Source organism: Oncorhynchus masou, chromosome 28 (assembly GCF_036934945.1).
Source record: "Oncorhynchus masou masou isolate Uvic2021 chromosome 28, UVic_Omas_1.1, whole genome shotgun sequence".
Taxonomy (NCBI): Eukaryota; Metazoa; Chordata; class Actinopteri; order Salmoniformes; family Salmonidae; genus Oncorhynchus; species Oncorhynchus masou.
In genome coordinates, this window is record NC_088239.1 from 7,583,390 (window position 1) to 7,609,923 (window position 26,534).

The 26,534-nt window shown below is 46.3% G+C and overlaps 1 protein-coding gene across 2 annotated transcripts in view; it reads right to left on the minus strand.

The window, feature by feature from the left end:
• The window catches only part of LOC135517132 (rho guanine nucleotide exchange factor 4-like), a 122,571-nt gene that overhangs the window by 8,946 nt on the left and 87,091 nt on the right, over positions 1-26,534 (minus strand). For both annotated transcript variants that reach the window (XM_064941163.1, XM_064941164.1), the window contains 3 exons: positions 5,098-5,277; positions 4,624-4,824; positions 4,128-4,307 (listed from right to left, as the gene is read on the minus strand). In XM_064941163.1, coding sequence (XP_064797235.1) covers positions 4,128-4,307; positions 4,624-4,824; positions 5,098-5,277 — 561 coding nt within the window. The remainder of the gene's footprint in view (positions 1-4,127; positions 4,308-4,623; positions 4,825-5,097; positions 5,278-26,534) is intronic.

Genomic DNA, 26,534 nt, shown 5'->3' on the forward strand with positions numbered 1-26,534 from the left:
CTTTAGACATACAACTTACCACACCGGTCTTTTGATTGCGGATCTTATAACTGATGAATGAGATGTTCTGGTGCCTCTAGGTCAATTCAGAAAGATAATTGAGGACCTTTAAACTGATGAATGTGTTTGTTCTGGTGCCTCTAGGTCAATTCAGAAAGATAATTGAGGACCTTTTAACTGATGAATGTGTTTGTTCTGGTGCCTTTATGTCAATTCAGAAAGATAATTGAGGACCTTTTAACTGATGAATGTGTTTGTTCTGGTGCCTTTATGTCAATTCAGAAAGATAATTGAGGACCTTTTAACTGATGAATGTGTTTGTTCCTTGTGCCTCTAGGTCAATTCAGAAAGATAAATGAGGACCATTTAACTATTGAATGAGATGTTCTGGTGCCTCTGTCAATTCAGAAAGATAATTGAGGACCTTTTAACTGATGAATGTGTTTGTTCTGGTGCCTCTAGGTCAATTCAGAAAGATAATTGAGGACCTTTTAACTGATGAATGTGTTTGTTCTAATGCCTTTATGTCAATTCAGAAAGATAATTGAGGACCTTGTAACTGATGAATGTGTTTGTTCTGGTGCCTTTATGTCAATTCAGAAAGATAATTGAGGACCTTTTAACTGATGAATGTGTTTGTTCCTTGTGCCTCTAGGTCAATTCAGAAAGATAATTGAGGACCGTTTAACTGATGAATGAGATGTTCTGGTGCCTCTCTGTCAATTCAGAAAGATAATTGAGGACCTTTTAACTGATGAATGTGTTTGTTCTGGTGCCTCTATGTCAATTCAGAAAGATAATTGAGGACCTTTTAACTGATGAATGTGTTTGTTCTGGTGCCTCTTGGTCAATTCAGAAAGATAATTGAGGACCTTTTAACTGATGAATGTGTTTGTTCCTTGTGCCTCTAGGTCAATTCAGAAAGATAATTGAGGATCGTTTAACTGATGAATGAGATGTTCTGGTGCCTCTCTGTCAATTCAGAAAGATAATTGAGGACCTTTTAACTGATGAATGTGTTTGTTCTGGTGCCTCTGGGTCAATTCAGAAAGATAATTGAGGACCTTTTAACTGATGAATGTGTTTGTTCTGGTGCCTCTGGGTCAATTCAGAAAGATAATTGAGGACCTTGTAACTGGTGAATGTGTTTGTTCTGGTGCCTCTGGGTCAATTCAGAAAGGTAATTGAGGACCGTTTAACTGATGAATGAGATGTTCTGGTGCCTCTGTCAATTCAGAAAGATAATTGAGGACCTTTTAACTGATGAATGTGTTTGTTCTGGTGCCTCTAGGTCAATTCAGAAAGATAATTGAGGACCTTTTAACTGATGAATGTGTTTGCTCTGGTGCCTCTTGGTCAATTCAGGAAGATAATTGAGGACCTTGTAACTGACGAATGTGTTTGTTCTGGTACCTCTGGGTCAATTCAGAAAGATAATTGAGGACCTTTTAACTGATGAATGTGTTTGTTCTTTACAACCTTGTTTTTCTTTCTGCTTGCATGTTGTATTTACATTGACGGGTGTAATTGATGTAAATCAGGGCTCATCTGTAAAAGAGACCTTGATCTCAGTCTGACTCTCTGATAAAATAAAGGTTCAGTAAATAAATAAAAATAAATAGATACATGTATAATACATTTACATTTACATTTAAGTCATTTGGCAGACGCTCTTATCCAGAGCGACTTACAAATTGGTGAATTCACCTTATGACATCCAGTGGAACAGCCACTTTACAATAGTGCATCTAAATCATTTAAGGGGGGGGGGGGGGGGGGTGAGAAGGATTACTTTATCCTATCCTAGGTATTCCAATAATAATATAGTAACGAGGGGCATCATAGGCCACAATCAAAGCCCAGTTTCATTTCAGATGTTACGTCATGTTTAAGATGCTATGTGCTCACCATATTGCTTTTTATTTGATTTATTTTGCTCCTTTGCACCCTAGTCCCGCTACTTGCACACTCATCTCGTGCACATCTATCACCCCAGTGTTTAATTAGCTATATACTGTAATAATTTATCCACTATAGCCTATTTATTGCCTTTCCTCCCTAATCCTACCTCATTTGCACACAATGTATATAGACATTCTCTACTGTAGTATTGACTGTATGTTTGTTTATTCCATGTGTAACTCTGTGTTGTTGTTTGTGTCGCACTGCTTTGCTTTATCTTGGCCAGGTCGCAGTTGTAAAGGAGAACTTGTTCTCATCTAGCCGACCTGGTTAAATAAAGGTGAAATAAAATAAAATAAATCAAATGTCATGTTTCCGACAGTGTTACTCAGGCCATATGACACAGGCCAGGTGAAGTCCACGTCACAGTGTTACACAGTGTTACTCAGGCCATATGACACAGGCCAGGGGTAGTCAGCGTCACAGCGTTACTCAGGCCATATGACACAGGCCAGGGGGGGTCAGCGTCACAGCGTTACTCAGGCCATATGACACAGGCCAGGGGTAGTCAGCGTCACAGTGTTACACAGCGTTACTCAGGCCATATGACACAGGCCAGGGGGGGTCAGCGTCACAGTGTTACTCAGGCCATATGACACAGGCCAGGGGGGGTCAGTGTCACAGCGTTACTCAGGCCATATGACACAGGCCAGGGGAAGGCAGCGTCACAGCGTTACTCAGGCCATATGACACAGGCCAGGGGAAGTCAGCGTCACAGTGTTACACAGCGTTACTCAGGCCATATGACACAGGCCAGGGGAAGTCAGCGTCACAGTGTTACACAGCGTTACTCAGGCCATATGACACAGGCCAGGGGAAGTCAGCGTCACAGTGTTACACAGTGTTACTCAGGCCATATGACACAGGCCAGGGGAAGTCAGCGTCACAGTGTTACACAGCGTTTCTCAGGCCATATGACACAGGCCAGGGGGGGTCAGCGTCACAGTGTTACACAGCGTTACTCAGGCCATATGACACAGGCCAGGGGGGGTCAGCGTCACAGCGTTACTCAGGCCATATGACACAGGCCAGGGGGGGTCAGCGTCACAGCGTTACTCAGGCCATATGACACAGGCCAGGGGTAGTCAGCGTCACAGTGTTACACAGCGTTACACAGGCCATATGACACAGGCCAGGGGTAGTCAGCGTCACAGTGTTACACAGCGTTACTCAGGCCATATGACACAGGCCAGGGGGGGTCAGCGTCACAGTGTTACACAGCGTTACTCAGGCCATATGACACAGGCCAGGGGTAGTCAGCGTCACAGTGTTACTCAGGCCATATGACACAGGCCAGGGGGGTCAGCGTCACAGTGTTACACAGCGTTACTCAGGCCATATGACACAGGCCAGGGGAAGTCAGCGTCACAGCGTTACTCAGGCCATATGACACAGGCCAGGGGGAGTCAGCGTCACAGTGTTACTCAGGCCATATGACACAGGCCAGGGGGGGTCAGCGTCACAGCGTTACTCAGGCCATATGACACAGGCCAGGGGAAGTCAGCGTCACAGTGTTACACAGCGTTACTCAGGCCATATGACACAGGCCAGGGGAAGTCAGCGTCACAGCGTTACTCAGGCCATATGACACAGGCCAGGGGAAGTCAGCGTCACAGCGTTACTCAGGCCATATGACACAGGCCAGGGGAAGTCAGCGTCACAGTGTTACACAGCGTTACTCAGGCCATATGACACAGGCCAGGGGAAGTCAGCGTCACAGTGTTACACAGCGTTACTCAGGCCATATGACACAGGCCAGGGGAAGTCAGCGTCACAGCGTTACTCAGGCCATATGACACAGGCCAGGGGGAGTCAGCGTCACAGTGTTACACAGCGTTACTCAGGCCATATGACACAGGCCAGGGGAAGTCAGCGTCACAGTGTTACACAGCGTTACTCAGGCCATATGACACAGGCCAGGGGAAGTCAGCGTCACAGCGTTACTCAGGCCATATGACACAGGCCAGGGGTAGTCAGCGTCACAGTGTTACACAGCGTTACTCAGGCCATATGACACAGGCCAGGGGAAGTCAGCGTCACAGTGTTACTCAGGCCATATGACACAGGCCAAGGGTAGTCAGCGTCACAGTGTTACACAGCGTTACTCAGGCCATATGACACAGGCCAGGGGAAGTCAGCGTCACAGTGTGTTGAACACTACTCACATGTTCCAGGAAGCAGGATCCGATCTCGCTGAGGTGCGGCTGCTCCTTGTTGAACCGTTTCTCCAGACCTTTCAGAAACTTTTTCTGGAAGCGGTAGATGTCCTCGATGTTTCCGAAGATACACAGCAGCTGCTCCTCTGTGAACATGTCTATCCTCTTACGACACTGCTTGATGTAACCCTGAGAGGAACAGTAGACCCATGTAGTAAATTATACAGAGGTATACCTGATTTTACTCTGTCAAATATGTTAAGAATTCCTAGAAATAATCAGGTTGAAAGTTGAGATGCTCTAGTCTGAACTGAGAGTCTGTAGTCTGAACTGAGATGCTCTAGTCTGAACTGAGATGCTCTAGTCTGAACTGAGAGTCTGTAGTCTGAACTGAGAGGCTGTAGTCTGAACTGGGATGCTCTAGTCTGAACTGAGAGTCTGTAGTCTGAACTGAGACACTGTAGTCTGAACTGAGATGCTCTAGTCTGAACTGAGCTGTACTTACCTCACAGATGTCTTTGAGGTGTTTGATGTAGTCTCTCTCTGTGATCATGATCTCATTGATGACATTAGTCCTCATCTGTTCCTTACAAGGCAGGCCTGGTCCCAGAAACAGGCCCACGCCTGGCTGGTCATTCTCCCCAGCCCCAGGCTTCTCCAGCTGGGCTAGGTACTCCTCCATAGGCTCATCCTGGTTCACACGCAACTACAGGGACCAGGGAGAAAGGTACCATTGTTATAGAATACCCTCACTAACAGATCACTAAAGTTAAGATGCAGAATGTTTTGGGGGGGTCAACTGCAGCACTTACAACCCTAGCAATAATAATATAGAACAAAGATAAATAAGAGAGAGTAGTTCATTTCTGTTGTCCTCAGTTCCAGAGAGAGAGAGAGAGAGAGAGAGAGAGAGAGAGAGAGAGAGAGAGAGAGAGAGAGAGAGAGAGAGAGAGAGAGAGAGAGAGAGAGAGTTTCTTACCCGGACGAAGCTGGCTGGGAACCAGCCCTCACTGTCCAGAATGCGTCCCCACCACCACTCTTTGTTAGTGGCATCCACTACCTCGATGACATCCCCCGCCTTGAAGCCCAGCTCCTGGTCGTCCATAGTGACATGGTCCCACAGCGCCTCGGCGTACACACAGCTGCCATCGCTAATCAGCTGGGGAGGGACAGACAGACAGACGGGACAGCACAGGTCAGTATGGGAGGATTTCATAGTGGCATAATACAAAATGGACGACATTATAATACAAGGTAAACAAGGTTTCTAAAACTTTTTAAACAATTCTGATCAGGAAAAACTCTAGTTATGGGCCCGGGAGGTTTCCCTGGTCAGGAACTCCTCTGTACGTTAGTCATCCAGCATGTAAAACCAGTTTATAAATAACCTCACTGGAAAGCAGAGTGGCTGATGGAGAGAGTAGAGATATGCATGATTTACAGTATGATGTGATAGGGCTGTACAGTATCACTAAACGACAACTCATCACTCTGAAACATGACTACTGCTCACCACAGACAAGGAGTACAATGTTTACAATGTCATTTCAACCCAGAAATTATGACTTTCTAACAACAATGTTTCTACTCTGTAGGCTAAATTTTAGCACGGACACAACATAATCATCTTTCCGCTACTGTGTTAGCTAAGCTAACTGGGTCAGGTCCTGAGTGGAAAGCATTGATTCTGTTGAGCCAAGCCACTGAGACTGAGAGGGGCTTGACTGAGATCAATGTGGAGATAAGAGAGAGAATTAAAGAGCCTGATAAATATACAACAGTAATCATATTTCACATTGCCACATACACACACGTACAGTTGAAGTCAGAAGTTTACATACACCTTAGCCAAATACATTTAAACTCAGTTTTTCACAATTCCTGACATTTAATCCTAGTAAAACTTCCCTGTCTTAGGTCAGTTAGGATCACCACTTTATTTTAAGAATGTGAAATGTCAGAATAATAGTGGAGAGAATGATTTATTTCAGCTTTTATTTCTTTCATCACATTCCCAGTGGGACAGAAGTTTACATACACTGAATTAGAATTTGGTAGCATTGCCTTTAAATTGTTTAACTCGGGGCAAACGTTTCGGGTAGCGTTCCACAAGCTTCCCACAATAAGTTGGGAGCTGGTGGAACTGAGTGGAACCAGTAGAGCTGGGAGCAGGTGGAACCAGTAGAGCTGGTGTAACTGAGTCAGGTTTGTAGGCCTCCTTGCTCACACACACGCTTCTTCAGTTCTGCCTCCAAATTTTCTATAGGATTGAGGTCAGGGCTTTGTGATGGCCACTCCAATACCTTGACTTTGTCGTCCTTAAGCCATTTTGCCACAACTTTGGAAGTATGCTTGGGGTCATTGTCCATTCGGAAGACCCATTTGCGACCAAGCTTTAACTTCCTGACTGATGGTGTTGTTTATACTTGCATACTATTGTTTGTACAGATGAACGTGGTACCTTCAGGTGTTTGGAAAAGGCTCCCAAGTATGAACCAGGTCTTGGCTGATTTCTTTTGATTTTCCCATGATGTCAAGCAAAGAGGCACTGAGTTTGAAGGTAAGCCTTGAAATACATCCACAGGTACACCTCCAATTGACTCAAATTATGTCAACTAGTAACCAAAAGGTTGCAATTTCAAATCCCCGAGCTGACAAGGTTCAAATCTGTCGTTCTGCCCCTGAACAGGCAGTTAACCCACTGATCCTAGGCCGTCATTGAAAATGAGAATTTGTTCTTAACTGACTTGCCTCGTTAAATAAAGGAAGAAAATAATAATAATAATTTGCCGATCAGAAGCTTCTAAAGCCATGACATAATTTTCTGGAATTTTCCAAGCTGTTTAAAGGCACAGTCAACTTAGTGTATGTAAACTTCTGACCCACTGGAATTGTGATACAGTGAATTATAAGTGAAATAATCTGTCTGTAAACAATTGTTGGAAAAATGACTTGTGTCATGTACAAAGTAGATGTCCTAACCGACTTGTGTAGAGTGTTTGAAAAACGAGTTTTAATGACTCCAACCTAAGTGTCTGTAATTTTCTGACTTAAACTGTACATGCACACACAGGACACTAGTCCATCTCCTGTTTCTGCAGTGTGATGTACCAGTACATCCCCTGGACAGGACAATAGTCTATCTCCTGTTTCTGTAGTGTGAGGCAGCGTGATGTACCAGTTCACCCACTGGACAGGACACTAGTCTATCTCCTGTTTCTGTAGTGTGAGGCAGCGTGATGTACCAGGACACCCCCTGGACAGGACACTAGTCTATCTCCTGTTTCTGTAGTGTGAGGCAGCGTGATGTACCAGTTCACCCACTGGACAGGACACTAGTCTATCTCCTGTTTCTGTAGTGTGAGGCAGCGTGATGTACCAGTACATCCTCTGGACAGGACAATAGTCTATCTCCTGTTTCTGTAGTGTGAGGCAGCGTGATGTAGCAGCACATCCTCTGGACAGGACACTAGTCTATCTCCTGTTTCTGTAGTGTGAGGCAGCGTGATGTAGCAGCACATCCTCTGGACAGGACACTAGTCTATCTCCTGTTTCTGTATGGAGACAGCTTGATGTACCAGTACATCCCCTGGACAGGACACTAGTCTATCTCCTGTTTCTGTATGGAGACAGCTTGATGTACCAGTTCACCACGAGAGAGGTTCTTTGAAGAGTTTTCATCTCCTGAATTAAACTCTAACAAGTCTTTACCTATCACATCTATAAAACATCTATAAACAGTCAACTTATTAATCATATCCTCGTATCATATCATCATTCTGAACAGTCGTAACCTCCTTGCATCTGCAAACATCCCATCTCAAACTCTAGGGAGTTTTTCCGAGCCAACGTGCTTCAACACCTGCATTGCTTGCTGTTTGGGGTTTTAGGCTGGGTTTCTGTACAGCACTTTGATATTTCAGCTGATGTACGAAGGGCTATATAAATACATTTGATTTGATTTGACCTTATTTATAATTTAGTACTATACAAATCGGTTCAATTATTTATTTACTAGCTAATTAAAGGGTAACACAGGATAAACATACACACTTAATATGTTAAAAACAGGTCCCTAGCAGACTGACAACAACATGGCTGCTTGTTACAAAAGACATGGAGAGGGCGAGAGAGAGAGAGAGAGAGAGAGAGAGAGAGAGAGAGAGAGCGAGAGAGCGAGAGCGAGAGAGCGAGAGAGCGCGAGAGAGAGAGAGAGAGAGAGAGAGAGAGAGAGAGAGCGAGAGCGAGAGCGAGAGCGAGAGAGCGAGAGAGCGCGAGAGCGAGAGCGAGAGAGCGAGAGAGCGCGAGAGAGAGAGAGAGAGCGCGAGAGAGAGAGAGAGAGAGAGAGGGAGAGAGAGAGAGAGAGAGAGAGAGAGAGAGAGAGAGCGAGAGAGCGAGAGTTTAGAGCGAGAGAGCGCGAGAGAGAGCGAGAGAGCGCGAGAGAGAGAGAGAGAGAGAGAGAGAGAGAGAGAGAGAGAGAGAGGGAGAGAAACACAACGTTGGTAAATTTAGAAACTACTCTCACTAATAGTATTCCTATGCTTTGCACACAAACCTCCACCCGCTTGGAGTAAGACATCATGTATGTATTTACGTGAGATGCCTTGTTTAGCCGTGTATCTCTCTCGGAAAACGGGCAGCCTTGGAAAGGGGGTTTGGGCTTGTAAGGCTCTGATTGTCCAAAAGAGTTCCAACAAGTCTTCTGTTGTTAATCTCTGTAGTTGTCCTGTATCTGGTGACTTGTCCTGTAGTCCTGAACAGAATGAGACAGTTGATTTTCCTTCCATTTGCTCTGGAAGATACCTCTTTGAAAATGTGCTAGCCAGCTGTGTCGATGGTTCCCAGTGGGGTGATGAGAGTAGCGTAATATGATGGTTTGAGAATAGTAGTAGAATGGTCCCACTTAAAATCACTTTTCTAGATACTTTACTTAGGACAGCAAATCAGCCGTACCAGTGATTGTCAGAGAGGTGAGTTTATCGTCTCTACCTCGTGTTGATATTCAGAGTTCAGACCACTTTTAACGTGTAGCTGCAGCTCTACGTATATCTGGTATGGTATGTTAATTCTTAACCCATAATTTTATACAGTTTGTTCAAAAGTGGCGATTCCGTCAGGCTGACACGCTCAGGTCTCTGACCTCACTCAGGTGCGTGACTGTGCAAAGTTTGTAATTTATAAAAAATCTCTAATTGCTCCTAAAATCATATCCCTTTCTTAACAAAAATGTTTTCATCATTTTCATATCACGTGCACACGCATAGGATAGAATCTTCGTCCATGTTGTGGGTATACTTTCCAAGTTACAGTATTTCCTTCATAACATTTTTAATGACACCACAAAATAACAAACAAAATGACGTTAGTGTTCTATAGATCGCATCTGACCATTCTCCATGTTCTATGTTAGAAATATTGTTCCAGTATCCACTTTAGAACATGTTGAGTTTCAGCAGGAAAAGGTCTGTTGAAACAGAAGACATTCATCTGGTGAACATTGGAGAGGGAGAGTTGAATGCTCTACCTTGATTTACAACAGGGCACCGTGAGTTGTTAAACCCCACCAGTTCCTGCGAGTGAGAGGGGGTCTGGTTAAAGTCAGTAATTGCAAACCTGATCTGACCTATTTGGATCCTCACAGGACAGTTATGACACTAATATGTGTTATTGTTAATAATGTAAAAATCGATGGCTAGCACTAGTTAAAAGGGTACATTTTAAACAACTGTGGTGTATATTGATGTTCTAAACTTATTGTTCAATTTATCGTTATCGCATTAATTCCGTCGATTTATCGTGAGATTTTTCTCGATAGGCCCAGTTCTACTGTCAAACATAGATCATATTATGATGTCACTTAGCCTATGTGTCTATTTCTGTATCTATTCTGTGGGCTACGGTGATCTATATGTCTATTTCTATATCTATTGTGTGGGCTAAGATGATCTATGTCTCCCTGCTATAGATCCATCATCATGGTGAGGGGGACTATGGCCCTGTTGCTAGGCGACATGCCCCCACAAATCTATTCTCTCCTCTACTGGTCCTGCTATCATTATACTATATATATATTATAAACTAAACACCAGAATATTTCATTTCACTGACAGTAGATATTCATCACGTGAACCAGGTTAAAGACATAATATTTGAGTATTAGCTGTACTGGAATATCAATACGAGTTTGTATACAGAGGGAAAATAGAGGAAGAATCCAAACATACACACACACTCATGTGAGTGCATCTCTGCCAGGTGGTGGATGTAAACAGGGCACTTCTCTCTGTGTGACTCCTTATCAGTAGCTCTGGGCCATGGTGGTACTGCCCTGGGCCATGGTACTACTGCCCTGGGCCATGGTACTACTGCCCTGGGCCATGGTACTACTGCCCTAGGCTGCGGTACTACTGCTCTGGACCATGGTACTACTGCCCTGGGCCATGGTACTACTGGCCTGGGCCGTGGTACTACTGCCCTGGACCATGGTACTACTGCCCTGGGCCATGGTACTACTGCCCTGGGCCATGGTACTACTGCCCTGGGCCGTGGTACTACTGCCCTGGGCCGTGGTACTACTGCCCTGGGCCATGGTACTACTGCCCTGGGCTGCGGTACTACTGCTCTGTACCATGGTACTACTGCCCTGGGCCATGGTACTACTGCCCTGGGCCGTGGTACTACTGCCCTGGACCATGGTACTACTGCCCTGGGCCGCGGTACTACTGCTCTGGGCCATGGTACTACTCTGGGCCATGGTACTGCCCCTCTCATCACCCCATGGGCCAGCCTCAGCTTCAAACCTGTCCCTGTCCTGAGCTGCCTCGTCACCCCTCACGGCAAAGCTCCAAGACAATCACGGACTACAAAAGGAAAACCAGCCACGTCACGGACATCAACGTCTTAATTCTAGATAAACTAAACACCTTCTTTGGCGCTTTGAGGATAATACAGTGCCACCAACGCCACACGCTACCAAGGACTGTGGGCTCTCCTTCTCTGTGGCCGACGTGAGTAAGACATTTAAACATGTTACCCCTCGCAAGGCTGCCAGCCCAGACGGCTTTCCTAGCCGCGTCCTCAGAGCATGCGCAGACCAGCTGGCAGGTGTATTTACGGACATATTCAATATCTCTCTATCCCTGTCTAATGTCCCCACATGCTTTAAGATGGCCACCATTGTTCCTGTACCCAAGGCAAAGGTAATAGAACAAAAATGTATTGGAAGACTCAATAACCTTGCCTTCTCAAATGACTGCCTCATCTGGTTCACCAAATACAGTGTGTCAAATCGGAGTGCCTGTTGTCCGGACCTCTGGCAGTCTCTATGGGGATGCCACAGGGTTCAATTCTAGAGCCGACTCTTTTCTCTTTATATATCAATGATGTCGCTCTTGCTGCTGGTGAGTCCCTGATCCACCTCGACGCAAATGGCACCATTCTGTCTACTTCTGGCCCTTCTCTGGACACTGTGTTAACAACCCTCCAGGGCAGCTTCAATGCCATACAACTCTCCTTCCGTGGCCTCCAACTGCTTTCAAATGCAAGTAAAACTAAGTGCATGCTCTTCAACCGATTGCTGCCTGCACCCTCCCGTCCCTACTAACATCACTACTCTGGACGGTTCTGACTTAGAATTTGTGGACAACTACAAATACCGAGGTGTCTGGTGACACTGTAAAATCTCCTTCAGACTCACATTAAGCAGCTCCCATCCAAAATTAAATCTAGAATTGGCTTCCTATTTCACAACAAAGTATTCTTCACTCATGCTGCCAAACATACCCTCGTAAAACGGACTATCATACCGATCCTTGACTTCGGCGATGTAATTTACATAATAGCCTCCAACACTCTACTCAGCAAACTGGACGTAGTCTATCTCAGTGCCATCCAGTTTGTCACCAAAGCCCCATATACTACCCACCACTGCGACCTGTACGCTCTCGTTGGCTGGCTCTCACTACATATTCGTCGCCAAACCCACTGGCTCCAGGTCATCTATAAGTCTATGCTAGGTAAAGCCCCGCCTTATCTCAGCTCACGTGTCACAATAGCAACACCCACCTGCAGCACACACTCCAGCTTGTATATTTCACTGGTCATCCCTAAAGCCAACACTTCCATTGGCCTTTGCAGCCAATGACTGGAACGAATAGCAAAAATCACTGAAGCTGGAGTCTTATATCTCCCTCTCTAACTTTAAGCATCACCTGTCAGAGCAACTTACCGATCACTGTACCTGTACACAGCTCATCTGTAAACAGTACACCCAACTACCTCATCCCCATGTTGTTACTTATCCTCTTTCTCTGTTGCACCCCAGTATCTCTACATCATCATCTGCACATCCATCACTCCAGTATTAATGCTAAATTGTAATGATTTCACCTCCATGGCCTATTTATTGCCTTACCTCCCTGCTCTTCTACATTTGCACACACTGGACATAGATGTTTCTATTGTGTAATTGACTGTACGTTTGTTTATGTGTAATTCTGTTGTTGTTTTTGTTGCAATTCTTTGCTTTATCTTTGCCAGGTCGCAAGTTGTAAATGAGAACGTGTTCTCAACTGGCCTACCAGGTTAAATAAAGGTGAAATAAAAATGTTATCAAAATGTTCAAGCAATCTCACTTATTCTTAACATGCTAGACCCAACCACAAACAGTACACAAACAGTACACAAACAGTACACAAACAGTACACAAATAATAAAACACACCCCAGCAGTTTGCAATGTGTTCTTCTTCTCCCACACTTTCTATTCACAACATAGAAAAACATTTAACTATGTACCAGACATGTACAACACGTACAGGGCAGAGTATTTGCTACCGTTCATGATGTCAACAGCCCCCGTGGTGCAAGTTAGCTAACCTGTCCCTCACACATGAGCAGTGTTGGTGCTGGGCTAAGCAGTTCCTGTCATATAACCCCTGAGCTGTGTTGGTGCTGGGCTAAGCAGTTCCTGTCATATAACCCCTGAACTGTGTTGGTGCTGGGCTAAGCAGTTCCTGTCGTATAACCCCTGAGCTGTGTTGGTGCTGGGCTAAGCAGTTCGTATCATATAACCCCTGAGCTGTGTTGGTGCTGGGCTAAGCAGTTCCTATCATATAACCCCTGAGCTGTGTTGGTGCTGGGCTAAGCAGTTCCTGTCATATAACCTCTGAACTGTGTTGGTGCTGGGCTAAGCAGTTCCTGTCATATAACCTCTGAACTGTGTTGGTGCTGAGCTAAGCAGTTCCTGTCATATAACCCCTGAGCTGTGTTGGTGCTGAGCTAAGCAGTTCCTGTCATATAACCCCTGAACTGTGTTGGTGCTGAGCTAAGCAGTTCCTATCATATAACCCCTGAACTGTGTTGGTGCTGGGCTAAGCAGTTCCTATCATATAACCCCTGAACTGTGTTGGTGCTGGGCTAAGCAGTTCGTATCATATAACCCCTGAACTGTGTTGGTGCTGGGCTAAGCAGTTCCTGTCATATAACCCCTGAACTGTGTTGGTGCTGGGCTAAGCAGTTCCTGTCATATAACCTCTGAACTGTGTTGGTGCTGAGCTAAGCAGTTCCTGTCATATAACCTCTGAACTGTGTTGGTGCTGAGCTAAGCAGTTCCTGTCGTATAACCCCTGAGCAGTGTTGGTGCTGGGCTAAGCAGTTCCTGTCATATAACCCCTGAACTGTGTTGGTGCTGGGCTAAGCAGTTCCTGTCGTATAACCCCTGAGCTGTGTTGGTGCTGGGCTAAGCAGTTCCTGTCATATAACCCCTGAACTGTGTTGGTGCTGGGCTAAGCATCATCACCAGTCTAGATCATCCATCGGTTTGCTTTACCTGTGATCACCTCCTCTTATCCTGGGCTCCCATCCACACCAGGGGGATCTCCACCTCCCTCTCTCCTCCCCCTATCTTCCTCCTCTCTCTCTCTCTTCCTTGGTTGATGGTGTGTGTGTGAGTGAGTGTTTCGTCGGTGTGTCTGTCTACTGGAAAGCCAGGAGGAACATGAGCACTACGTTGATGATGACGAGCAACATCATGATCATGAAGACCACCACCTTCTGAGTCTCGCGGTGGAGGTTGCAGCGTAGCACGGTGTTGAGGACGCCCAAACGCTGCCGGGCACGGTGAGCGCCATTGCCGTGAGCCATGACATAGGCCCCGGCTGGGCCCCCACCCCTCCCCCTCTCGGTCTCTCTCCCCCTCTTCTTCTCCTCCTTCACTACTACCCGGCCGGCCTGTCTTCCGCCTCTCCTCTCCGCCACTCTCCCCTCCTACCGCTTCACCGCGAAGCCTCACCGCCTGTGTCTGAGCACTCCCCTCTTCTCCCTCCCTCCCTCTGTCTTCCGCCTCTCCTCCCCGCCACTCTGCCCTCCTACCGCTTCACCGCGAAGCCTCACCGCCTGTGTCTGAGCACTCCCCTCTTCTCCCTCCCTCCCTCTGTCTTCCGCCTCTCCTCTCCGCCACTCTCCCCTCCTACCGCTTCACCGCGAAGCCTCACCGCCTGTGTTTGAGCACTCCCCTCTTCTCCCTCCCTCTGTCTTCCGCGTCCTCTCTCTTCCTCTCTGACTCTCTACGTCTTCAGGATGTGAGGTAGAGCTGCAGCTTTCTTATTACATTAATTTAGTTTTTCTCCTCCCCTGTCCTCTTCTGTCGTTCCCCCGTATCTTCGTTACAACCACACAGCTATTTGCGCCCCTCTAACATAGCAACCCTTTTCTTTTTTCACATTAGCTTTATTAAAAAGCCAATGTTTTCTCTCTCTCTCTCCCTCTGTCTCGCTCTTTCTCTCCAATGCTAAAATGGTGCCGGGGTCTGCTTGGAGCCACGCAACCATACATTCACCTCCCTACAGCGAGCAACCAATCTGGATGTTGAGTGTATCTCCGTATCCTGGATACCAGGATGGATGAGGAGGGCCTTAGCAACCCTGGGGAGGGCGGGATGGAGCAGAATAATAGACTGTGTGTGCAGGAAGGGGGTGGGTGGGTGGGCTGTGTGTGTGTGTGTGTGTGTGTGTGTGTGTGTGTGTGTGTGTGTGTGTGTGTGTGTGTGTGTGTGTGTGTGTGTGTGTGTGTGTGTGTGTGTGTGTGTGTGTGTGTGTGTGTGTGTGTGTGTGTGTGTGTGTGTGTGTGTGTGTGTGTGTGTGTGTGTGTGTGTGTGTGTGTGTGTGTGTGTGTGTGTGTGTGTGTGTGTGTTCGTGAGCTGCCTAGAATTTATTAGTCTCATCAGCTGATGATGGCTGGCCCAACACACAGCCTCACTCACAGACAATCTGTTTGCTTAAAACAGGAGCAATCGGGATTATTGCATCAGATACCACAATTATAGCCAATTAATTAAAGCTATATTAAAGCTATAATCCTTTCAATATTTTGCTTCGAGAAGCACCGCAGATATTGAAAGGAGCAAAATGCAAGACTTCACTCTCACACAGCTCGTATCTGTGCAGGTGCATGGGTTCTGTTCACACTGTTACAGCCTGATAGCCAGGGGACCAAAACAGTAAAGAAGTTGAGCCTCGTGCTTCAACACTCTTAGTTGTTGCAGAAATGTACCCACTCTTCTGTTTACTTTCTGTATCTATGTCAAATCGCTGAGTCTACCTTTAACACACAATCACTTAACAGATGAAATTATTGGATTCTCCAACGCTCTCTATCCCCTCCCCCCTTTTGGTCCCTCTCCCCTCCCCTTTCCCTCTCTCTCCCCCTTCTCTATCCCCTTTCCCTCTCTCTCCCCCTTCTCTATCCCCTCTCCCTTTCCCCTCCCCTTTCCCTCTCTCTCCCCCTTCTCTATCCCCTTTCCCTCTCTCTCCCCCTTCTCTATCCACTCCCCTTTCCCTCTCTCTCCCCCTTCTCTATCCCCTTTCCCTCTCTCTCCCCCTTCTCTATCCCCTTTCCCTCTCTCTCCCCCTTCTCTATCCCCTCTCCCTTTCCCCTCCCCTTTCCCTCTCTCTCCCCCTTCTCTATCCCCTTTCCCTCTCTCTTCCCCTTCTCTATCCCCTCTCCCTTTCCCCTCCCCTTTCCCTCTCTCTCCCCCTTCTCTATCCCCTTTCCCTCTCTCTCCCCCTTCTCTATCCCCTCTCCCTTTCCCCTCCCCCTTTCCCTCTCTCTCCTCCTTCTCTATCCCCTATCCCTTTCCCTCTCTCTCCCCCTTCTCTATCCCCTCTCCCTCTCTCTCCCCCTTCTCTATCCCCTCTCCCTTTCCCCTCCCCTTTCCCTCTCTCTCCCCCTTCTCTATCCCCTCTCCCTCTCTCTCCCCCTTCTCTATCCCCTCTCCCTTCCCCTCCCCTTCCCTCTCTCTCCCCCTTCTCTATCCCCTCTCCCTTTCCCCTCCCCTTTCCCTCTCTCTCCCCCTTCTCTATCCCCTCTCCCTCTCTCTTCCCCTTCTCTATCCCCTCTCCCTTTCCCCTCCCCTTTCCCTCTCTCTCCCCCTTCTCTATCCCCTTTCCCTCTCTCTTCCCCTTCTCTATCCCCTCTCCCTTTCCCCTCCCCTTTCCCTCTCTCTCCTCCTTCTCTATCCCCTATCCCTTTCCCTCTCTCTCCCCCTTCTCTATCCCCTCTCCCTCTCTCTCCCCCTTCTCTATCCCCTCTCCCTTTCCCCTCCCCTTTCCCTCTCTCTCCCCCTTCTCTATCCCCTTTCCCTCTCTCTTCCCCTTCTCTATCCCCTCTCCCTTTCCCCTCCCCTTTCCCTCTGTCTTCCCCTTCTCTATCCCCTTTCCCTCTCTCTTCCCCTTCTCTATCCCCTCTCCCTCTCTCTCCCCCTTCTCTATCCCCTTTCCCTCTCTCTCCCCCTTCTCTATCCCCTCTCCCTTTCCCCTCCCCTTTCCCTCTCTATTCCCCTTCTCTATCCCCTTTCCCTCTCTCTTCCCCTTCTCTATCCCCTCTCCCTCTCTCTCCCCCTTCTCTATCCCCTTTCCCTCTCTCTCCCCCTTCTCTATCCCCTCTCCCTTTCCCCTCCCTTTCCCTCTCTCTCCCCTTCTCTATCCCCTTTCCCTCTCTCTTCCCCTTCTCTATCCCCTCTCCCTCTCTCTCCCCTTCTCTATCCCCTTTCCCTCTCTCTCCCCCTTCTCTATCCCCTCTCCCTTTCCCCGTCCCCTTTCCCTCTCTCCCCCTTCTCTATCCACTTTCCCTCTCTCTCCTCCTTCTCTATCCCCTCCCCTTTCCCTCTCTCTCCCCCTTCTCTATCCCCTTTCCCTCTCTCTCCCCCTTCTCTATCCCCTCTCCCTTTCCCCTCCCCTTTCCCTCTCTCTCCTCCTTCTCTATCCCCTATCCCTTTCCCTCTCTCTCCCCCTTCTCTATCCCCTCTCCCTCTCTCTCCCCCTTCTCTATCCCCTCTCCCTTTCCCCTCCCTCTCCCCCTTCTCTATCCCCTTTCCCTCTCTTCCCCCCTTCTCTATCCCCTCTCCCTTTCCCCTCCCCTTTCCCTCTCTCTCCCCCTTCTCTATCCCCTTTCCCTCTCTCTCCCCCTTCTCTATCCCCTCTCCCTTTCCCCTCCCCTTTCCCTCTCTCTCCCCCTTCTCTATCCCCTTTCCCTCTCTCTCCCCCCTTCTCTATCCCCTCTCCCTTTCCCCTTTCCCCTCCCCTTTCCCTCTCTCTTCCCCTTCTCTATCCCCTTTCCCTCTCTCTTCTTCCCTTCTCTATCCCTCTCCCTCTCTCTCCCCCTTCTCTATCCCCTTTCCCTCTCTCTTCCCCTTCTCTATCCCCTCACCCTTTCCCCTCCCCTTTCCCTCTCTCTCCCCCTTCTCTATCCCCTTTCCCTCTCTCTGCCCCTTCTCTATCCCCTCTCCCTTCCCCTCCCCTTTCCCTCTCTCTCCCCCTTCTCTATCCCCTTTCCCTCTCTCTCCCCCTTCTCTATCCCCTCTCCCTTCCCCTCCCCTTCCCTCTCTCTCCCCCTTCTCTATCCCCTCCCCCTTCTCTCTTTCTCCCCGTCTCTATCCCTTTCCCTCTCTCTCCCCGTATCTATCCCCTCTCCCTTTCCCCTCCCCTCTCCCTCTCTCTCCCTCCCCCTTTCTGTCCCCCCTCTCCCCTCTCTATATTCCCTCTCTCCCCCTCTCCCTCTCTATATCCCCTCCCCCTCTCCCTCTCCCCTCACCTTCTCTACTATGTCCCCTCTCCCTCTCTATATCCCCCTTTCCCTCTCTCTCTCCCCCTCTCCCTCTCTATATCCCCTCCCCCTCTCCCTCTCCCCTCCCCCTCTCTACTAAGGCCCCTCCCCCTCTCTATATCCCCCCTTCCCTCTCTCCCACCTCTCTCTTTCCCCCTCTCCCTTTCCCCTCTCTATCCCACCCCCCTCTCTGACCTTGATACCTAGGTGTAGCCAAACAGACCTCTGTACTGCCACTGCTCAACTCAGAATATGATGACCCAGGCTACCTCACTCTGTTTCTAATATAGACAGCACAGGAGGATGGACCTTAATTGGGGAGGTAGGTGGAAAGGTATCCACAACATCAAACATATGGTTTCCATGGTTTCCATGTGTTTAATGCCATTCCATTCGCTCCTTTCCAGGCATTACTATGAGTCGTCCTCCCCTCAGCAGCCTCCACTGACAGTCTACACAGCTGACGTACAGTAGCTGAACATTATACTATAGGACAGTCTACACAGCTGACGTACAGTAGCTGAACATTAAACTATAGGACAGTCTACACAGCTGACACATACAGTAGCTGAACATTATACTATAGGGCAGTCTACACAGCTGACGTACAGTAGCTGAACATTATACTATAGGGCAGTCTACACAGCTGACACGTACAGTAGCTGAACATTATACTATAGGGCAGTCTACACAGCTGACACGTACAGTAGCTGAACATTATACTATAGGGCAGTCTACACAGCTGACACGTACAGTAGCTGAACATTATACTATAGGACAGTCTACACAGCTGACACATACAGTAGCTGAACATTATACTATAGGACAGTCTACACAGCTGACACATACAGTAGCTGAATATTATACTATAGGACAGTCTACACAGCTGACACATACAGTAGCTGAACATTATACTATAGGGTGGTCTTCTGGAAACAGATTCATCTTAAACCTGGACTATAAGATATTTCCATGGAGCTTTTCCAGGGATTTTAGTGAGTCCACCAGATCAGAGGCAGTAGGGATGACCAGGGATGTTCTCTGTTTAGTGAGTCCTCCAGATCAGAGGCATTAGGGATGACCAGGGATGTTCTCTGTTTAGTGAGTCCTCCAGACCAGAGGCAGTAGGAATGACCAGGGATGTTCTCTGTTTAGTGAGTCCTCCAGACCAGAGGCAGTAGGGATGACCACGGATGTTCTCTGTTTAGTGAGTCCTCCAGACCAGAGGCAGTAGGAATGACCAGGGATGTTCTCTGTTTAGTGAGTCCTCCAGACCAGAGGCAGTAGGGATGACCAGGGATGTTCTCTGTTTAGTGAGTCCTCCAGACCAGAGGCAGTAGGAATGACCACGGATGTTCTCTGTTTAGTGAGTCCACCAGATCAGAGGCAGTAGGGATGAAGGGATGACCAGGGATGTTCTCTGTTTAGTGAGTCCTCCAGATCAGAGGCAGTAGGGATGACCAGGGATGTTCTCTGTTTAGTGAGTCCACCAAAACAGAGGCAGTAGGGATGGCCAGGGATGTTCTCTGTTTAGTGAGTCCACCAGATCAGAGGCAGAAGGGATGACCAGGGATGTTCTCTGTTTAGTGAGTCCTCCAGACCAGAGGCAGTAGGGATGACCAGGGATGTTCTCTGTTTAGTGAGTCCACTAGATCAGAGGCAGTAGGGATGACCAGGGATGTTCTCTGTTTAGTGAGTCCACCAGATCAGAGGCAGTAGGGATGACCAGGGATGTTCTCTGTTTAGTGAGTCCACCAGATCAGAGACAGTAGGGATGACCAGGGATGTTCTCTGTTTAGTGAGTCCACCAGATCAGAGACAGTAGGGATGACCAGAGATGTTCTCTGTTTAGTGAGTTCACCAGACCAGAGGTAGTAGGGGTGACCAGGGATGTTCTCTGTTTAGTGAGTTCACCAGATCAGAGACAGTAGGGAGGACCAGGGATGTTCTCTGTTTAGTGAGTCCACCAGATCAGAGGCAGTGGGGAGTCCACCAGATCAGAGGCAGTAGGGATGACCAGGGATGTTCTCTGTTTAGTGAGTCCACCAGATCAGAGGCAGTAGGGATGACCAGGGATGTTCTCTGTTTAGTGAGTCCACCAGATCAGAGGCAGTAGGGATGACCAGGGATGTTCTCTGTTTAGTGAGTCCACCAGATCAGAGGCAGTAGGGATGACCACGGATGTTCTCTGTTTAGTGAGTCCACCAGATCAGAGGCAGTAGGGATGACCAGGGATGTTCTCTGTTTAGTGAGTCCACCAGATCAGAGGCAGTAGGGAGTCCACCAGATCAGAGGCAGTAGAGATGACCAGGGATGTTCTCTGTTTAGTGAGTCCTCCAGATCAGAGGCAGTAGGGATGACCAGGGATGTTCTCTGTTTAGTGAGTCCACCAGATCAGAGGCAGTAGGGATGACCAGGGATGTTCTCTGTTTAGTGAGTCCACCAGATCAGAGGCAGTAGGGATGACCAGGGATGTTCTCTGTTGAGTGAGTCCACCAGATCAGAGGCAGTAGGGATGACCAGGGATGTTCTCTGTTTAGTGAGTCCACCAGATCAGAGGCAGTAGGGAGGACCAGGGATGTTCTCTGTTTAGTGAGTCCACCAGATCAGAGGCAGTAGGGATGACCAGAGATGTTCTCTGTTTAGTGAGTCCACCAGATCAGAGGCAGTAGGGAGGACCAGGGATGTTCTCTGTTTAGTGAGTCCACCAGATAAGAGGCAGTAGGGATGACCAGGGAGGATGTTCTCTTGATAAGTGCCTGAATTGGACCCTTTTCCTGTCCTGGCTAAGTATTCAAAATGTACTTTTGGGTGTCAAGGAAAATCCCTTACAAAAATGTACCGTGGTAATACTATGGTACTTTCACTTATACCATGGTGTAGTCTGAATCAAGGAAATATACCCATGGTTTTAGCTTTGAAATATAATGATAATACTGTGGTACTGTCATTGTACCTAACTATTACCAAGGTATTGCATCATTTATACCATGGTATAGACGTGGATCATGGAAATACCATGGTTTTCACCTGCATTATGCAGTTTTTGTAAAATTGTACCTTTATTTAACTAGGCAAGTCAGTTAAGAACAAATTCTTATTTTCAATGACGGCCTAGGAACAGTGGGCTAACTGCCTGTTCAGGGGCAGAACAACAGAGTTGTACCTTGTCAGCTCGGGGATTTGAACTTGCAACCTTCCGGTTATTAGTCCAACGCTCTAACTACTAGGCTACCCTGCCGCCCCACATTCCACCATGGTAACGCACAATTATATTAAATGGTACCAATAATTATTATATGGTATCATTTGTATTAATTGTGCGTTACAATGAGTATAATGCATTACATTAAAACCTGTTAAGGCTCGGGACAATACTGCCCCTTTGGATGAATTGCGTGCCCATAGTAAACTGGAAGAAAATCTGTCCAGAATTGCTAATATATGCATATAATAATTATTATTGAATAGAAAACACTCTAAAGCTTCTAAAACCATTTGAATTATGTCTGTATGTATAGCAGAACTCACAGGGCAGCCAATCTCCCAAACTAGTTTTCTCATCAGGAAAGTTGGGCCAACTTTGACGTCATCCCCCCACCCTTCCCAACCAGCTATGGATCTGGGAACAGTTTCTATGTCTTCCGCGAGATGTCTTCTATCAGTAGAGCATTTAATTGTGCAAATCCCGCAAGCTTTGACCCTTTGGCAGGCAAAATACTGGGTGTCGCGAGAAAATAGATGGGCGTTCTGGCGCGAATTGTACACAGTCATTCCTCCGTTCCAGATTGTCTGATAGGATTTGCTTTTGTCCTTGTGAATCGCCAATTCTTTTGTACGTTAATGACATACTGAAGCTTGATTCTGCACTTAGTTTGACGAGTTTAGTCGACATATAATATTCAATTTTGAAGTTTTGATGCGCAACTGTGCGGGACCATTTTGGATGCATTTCAGCTGGAACTTGTCGCATTTGCTAATACAAAGACACACGACTTGAAACCAAACGATGTTTTGGGTAAGTATGACTCCTTCCACTACATTCTGATCGAAGACCATCAAAGGTAAGGGAATATTTATGTTGTAATTTTGTGTTTCTGTTGACTCCAACATAGCGGAGAAATATTGCTAATGTCTGTGCGCCGTCTCAGATTATTGAATAGTAAACGATTTCTGTAACGTTAAAAAGAAATGTGACAAAGCGATTGCATTAAGAAGCAGTGTATCTTTATAACTATATGTAGAACATGTATATTTAGTCAAAGTTTATGATGTGTATTGCTGTTATCTGGCGGAGTTATCTATAATTTCTCCGGACATTTTTTAGCATTTTCTGAACATGGCGTCAATGTAAACGGAGATTTATGGATATAAATTGCATATTATTGAAAAAAACATAAATGTACTGTGTAACATGTCCTATTACTGTCATCTGATGAAGATTTTCAAAAGGTTAGTGAAATATTTTTCTTTTAATCCTGCGTTTGTGATTGCATCTTTTGTTCGACAAAATGGCTACATATCGTCTGTGTCTTTGTGGTGGTTTGACATACATATGTGCTATGTTTTCGCCGTAAATCATTTTAGAAATCTGGGTCACTGGGTAGATGAACAAGGTGTTTATCTTTCATTTGAGCTATTGGACTTGTTAATGTGTGGAGGTTAAATATTTCTAAGAATATTTTTGCATTCTGTGTGCCACTTTTTGATTTGAGGGGGTGGGGGGGGGGTGCCCTTGGGGAACGTGTAGCGTGAACACGTTAATAAACCCCCATGGTTAAAAGATGTAGGATAGTGTTGATGAATTTACACACCAGTACCGGCAAGTTTCTGGTAAGTCAGAGGCAGGCTGTACCGTCAAAGAAAACGGTAGTAGTTGCTGTGAAAAAAAGAGTTCTTTCTGTATTAATAGTACAGTTTTCTCCTCATGTTTGGGTTCCCGGTGTTGCCAACCTGAAATGTAGGAGAATGTACGATACACTATATACACAAAAGTATGTGGACACCCCTTCCAATTAGTGGATTTGGCTATTTCAGCCACACCCGTTGCTGACAGGTGTATAAAATCGAGAACACAGCCATGTAATCTCCATAGACAAACATTGGCAGTAGAATGGCTTTACTGAAGAGCTCAGTGACGTTTGACGTGGCACCGCCACCTTTTCAACAAGTCAGTTCGTCAAAATGCTGCCCTGCTAGAGCTGCAACTTGAAGTGTTGTTATTGTGAAGTGGAATCGACTAGGAGCAACAACGGCTCAGCCGCGAAGTGGTAGGCCACACAAGCTCACAGAACGGGACCGCCGAGGTGCTGAAGAGCGTAGCGTAGTCCTCGGTTGCAACACTCACTACCGAGTTCCAAACTGCCTCTAGAAGCAACGTCAGCACAACAACAGTTTGTCGGGAGCTTCATAAAATGGGTTTCCATGGCAGAGCAGGCGCACACAAGCCTAATATCACCATGCGCAATGCCAAGCATCGGCTGGAGAGATGTAAAGCTTGCCGCCATTGGACTATGGAGCAGTGGAAACCCGTTCTCTGGAGTTATGAATCACCATCTGGCAGTCCGAAGGACGAATCTGTGTTTGGCAGGTTCCAGGAAAACGCTACCTGCCTGAATGCATAGTGCCAACTGTATCAATCAATCAAATGCATTTATAAAGCCCTCTTTATAAAATTTGTTAGAGGAGGAATAATGGTCTGGGGCTGTTTTTCATTGTTGGGTTAGGACCCTTCGTTCCAATGAAGAGACATCGTAACGATCCAGCACACAATTACATTCTAGACAATTTTGTGCTTCCAACCTTGTGGCAACAGTTTGGGGAAGGCCCTTCCCTGTTTCAGCATGACCATGGCCCAGTGCACAAAGCGAGGTCTATACAGAAATGGTTTGTCTAGATCGGTGTGGAAGAACTTGATTTGCCTGCACAGAGCCCTGACCTCAACCCCATCGAACACCTTTGAGATGAATTGGAACGCCGACTACGAGCCAGACCTCACTAATGCTCTTGTGGCTGAATAGAAGAAGTCCCCGCAGCAATGTTCCCAACATCTAGTGGAAAGCCTTCCCAGAAGAGTGGAGGCTGTTTAGCAGCAAAGGGGGACCAACTCCATATTAATACTCATGATTGTGGAATGAGATGTTCGACGAGCCACGTGTTCACATACATTTGGCTATGTAGTATATATGGTAGCCTGATCTTTGGCATTTTGTCATATTTTACAGTATTTCTTGTCAAGGGGTGTTGCCCTTGTTTCAGCCAGCAGAGGGAGCCACAAGGTCTAGTGGTTTGTTCATGCCCTCTCACTCTCATGGTAACCTGCCAAGACAGTGAGTCGGTTGAATGAGAGAGCCAACTGAAGAGAGACACACCAGATAAATGAAATATTATCATCAAGTTATAAAGCATAGGATATTAAACTTCAAGTTAAGCGGAATGTAATGATATAATATTTGCCATTTTTGATGATGTTTTGATAGTTTAATTAATTTATAAAAGCCTGTTAGCATTGAAGCTAACGGCAGCTAAAGAAAGCTCCAGACAAGCTAGCCTGTCGTAGTCATGGCAACAGGACCAATGAACATCCATACAGAGTGTAATCAAAGGGAAACGTTGTAACTTGAGTTTTTAGGGATTTGTTGAGAATTACGTGATGAAAATGTACCTATGGGATAAGATGATAATTAATACCTTTTTACAAATAGTTTTTTAGTATGTTGGCTATTTAGAATAGTCAGTTGAATGAGAGAGAGCCAACGGAAAACTGCATTTACTGTAAGAAAGAAGCACCAGATAAATTAACTATTTTCAATCTTCAAGGTTTTAGACAGCATTCATTCTTCTCACCAGATTCCAAGGTTTAAGAGGACGACTAGACCATGTGTGTTGTGGTTTTTCACTATGAGTTTTCAGGGGTTCAAGAGGGCACTAAGCCTTTGTTTGCCATTGCAGAGTTAGTAGTCAATGTTGCATTATGTGAGTACTATAAATCACTATGTTTTTGGTCACTTTACCTGAAAAATAGTGGGACACAGACCATAATAATATATTGTTATCAACTGCCATGCTTTCATGTTTCACTACATGCTGTTAGTACAAAAACATTGTTATTGTACTACCATGGTTAATTTTTGGGGGTCACTACCATGGCAGGAAAATACCATGGTACGAATGCAAATACCATTGTGTTATCCTGCTATGGTGGTGAACAAAAAACATCATATTTCCTTCATTGTATTACCATGGTATATTTTTGTAAGGGACAAATGGAGTAAAAATAACATTATTTTATTTAAGAATGTAGTGGAGTAAAAGTACAAATGTAAAAAAATATATATATAAATAGTAAAGTCAAGTACAGATACCCCCCAAAAAACGACTTAAGTAGTACTATAAAGTATTTTTACTTAAGTAATTTACCCCACGGTCCTCATCCTCAGTTGTTCTAGCTGTTCATTGTAGTGTATACCGTATGGTGTCATGCATCTATGGCATCTATGGTAACTATGGCAACAAGGCAATAACAATCCTGTGTTTACAGCCTCTGTTGTTCCCATACGGTGCATTCGGAGAGACCCCTTGACTTTTTCAACATTTTGTTACGTTACAGCCTTATTCTAAAGTAGATTAAATATACGTTTTTCCTCACCACTTGGGGCTTCCAAGTGGCACCATCGGTCTAAGGCAGTGCATCTCAGTGCTAGAGACGTCACTACAGACAACCTGGTTCGAATCCAGACTATACCAGCAGTGATTGGGAGTCCCAAAGGGCGGCGCACAAATGGCCCAGTGTCGTCTGAGCCAGTGTAGGTCGTCATTGTAAATAAACATTTGTTCTTAACTGACTTGTCTAGTTAAATAAAGATGCTTTCAAAAAAAAAATTGAAATTTTAGCAACTTCATTAAAGATAAAAAAACAGAAATACTGTACTTACATAAGTATTCAAACCCTTTGCTATGAGACTCGAAATTGAGCTCAGGTTCATCCTGTTTCCATTGATCATCCTTGAAATGTTTCTACAACTTGATTGGAGTCCACCTGTCTATACTGTATAAGGTCCCACAGTTGAAATTGCATGTCGGAGCAAAAACCAAGCCATGAGGTTGAATGAATTTTCCATAGAGCTCCAAATCAGGATTGTGTCGAGGCACAGATCTGGGGAAGGGTACCAAAAAATCTCCAAGAACACAGTGGTTTCCATCCTGATTAAAATGGAAGAAGTTTGGAACCACCAAGACTCTTCCTAGAGCTGGCTGCCTGGCCAAACTGACCAATCAGGGGAAAAGGGCCTTGGTCAGGGATGTGACCAAGAACCCG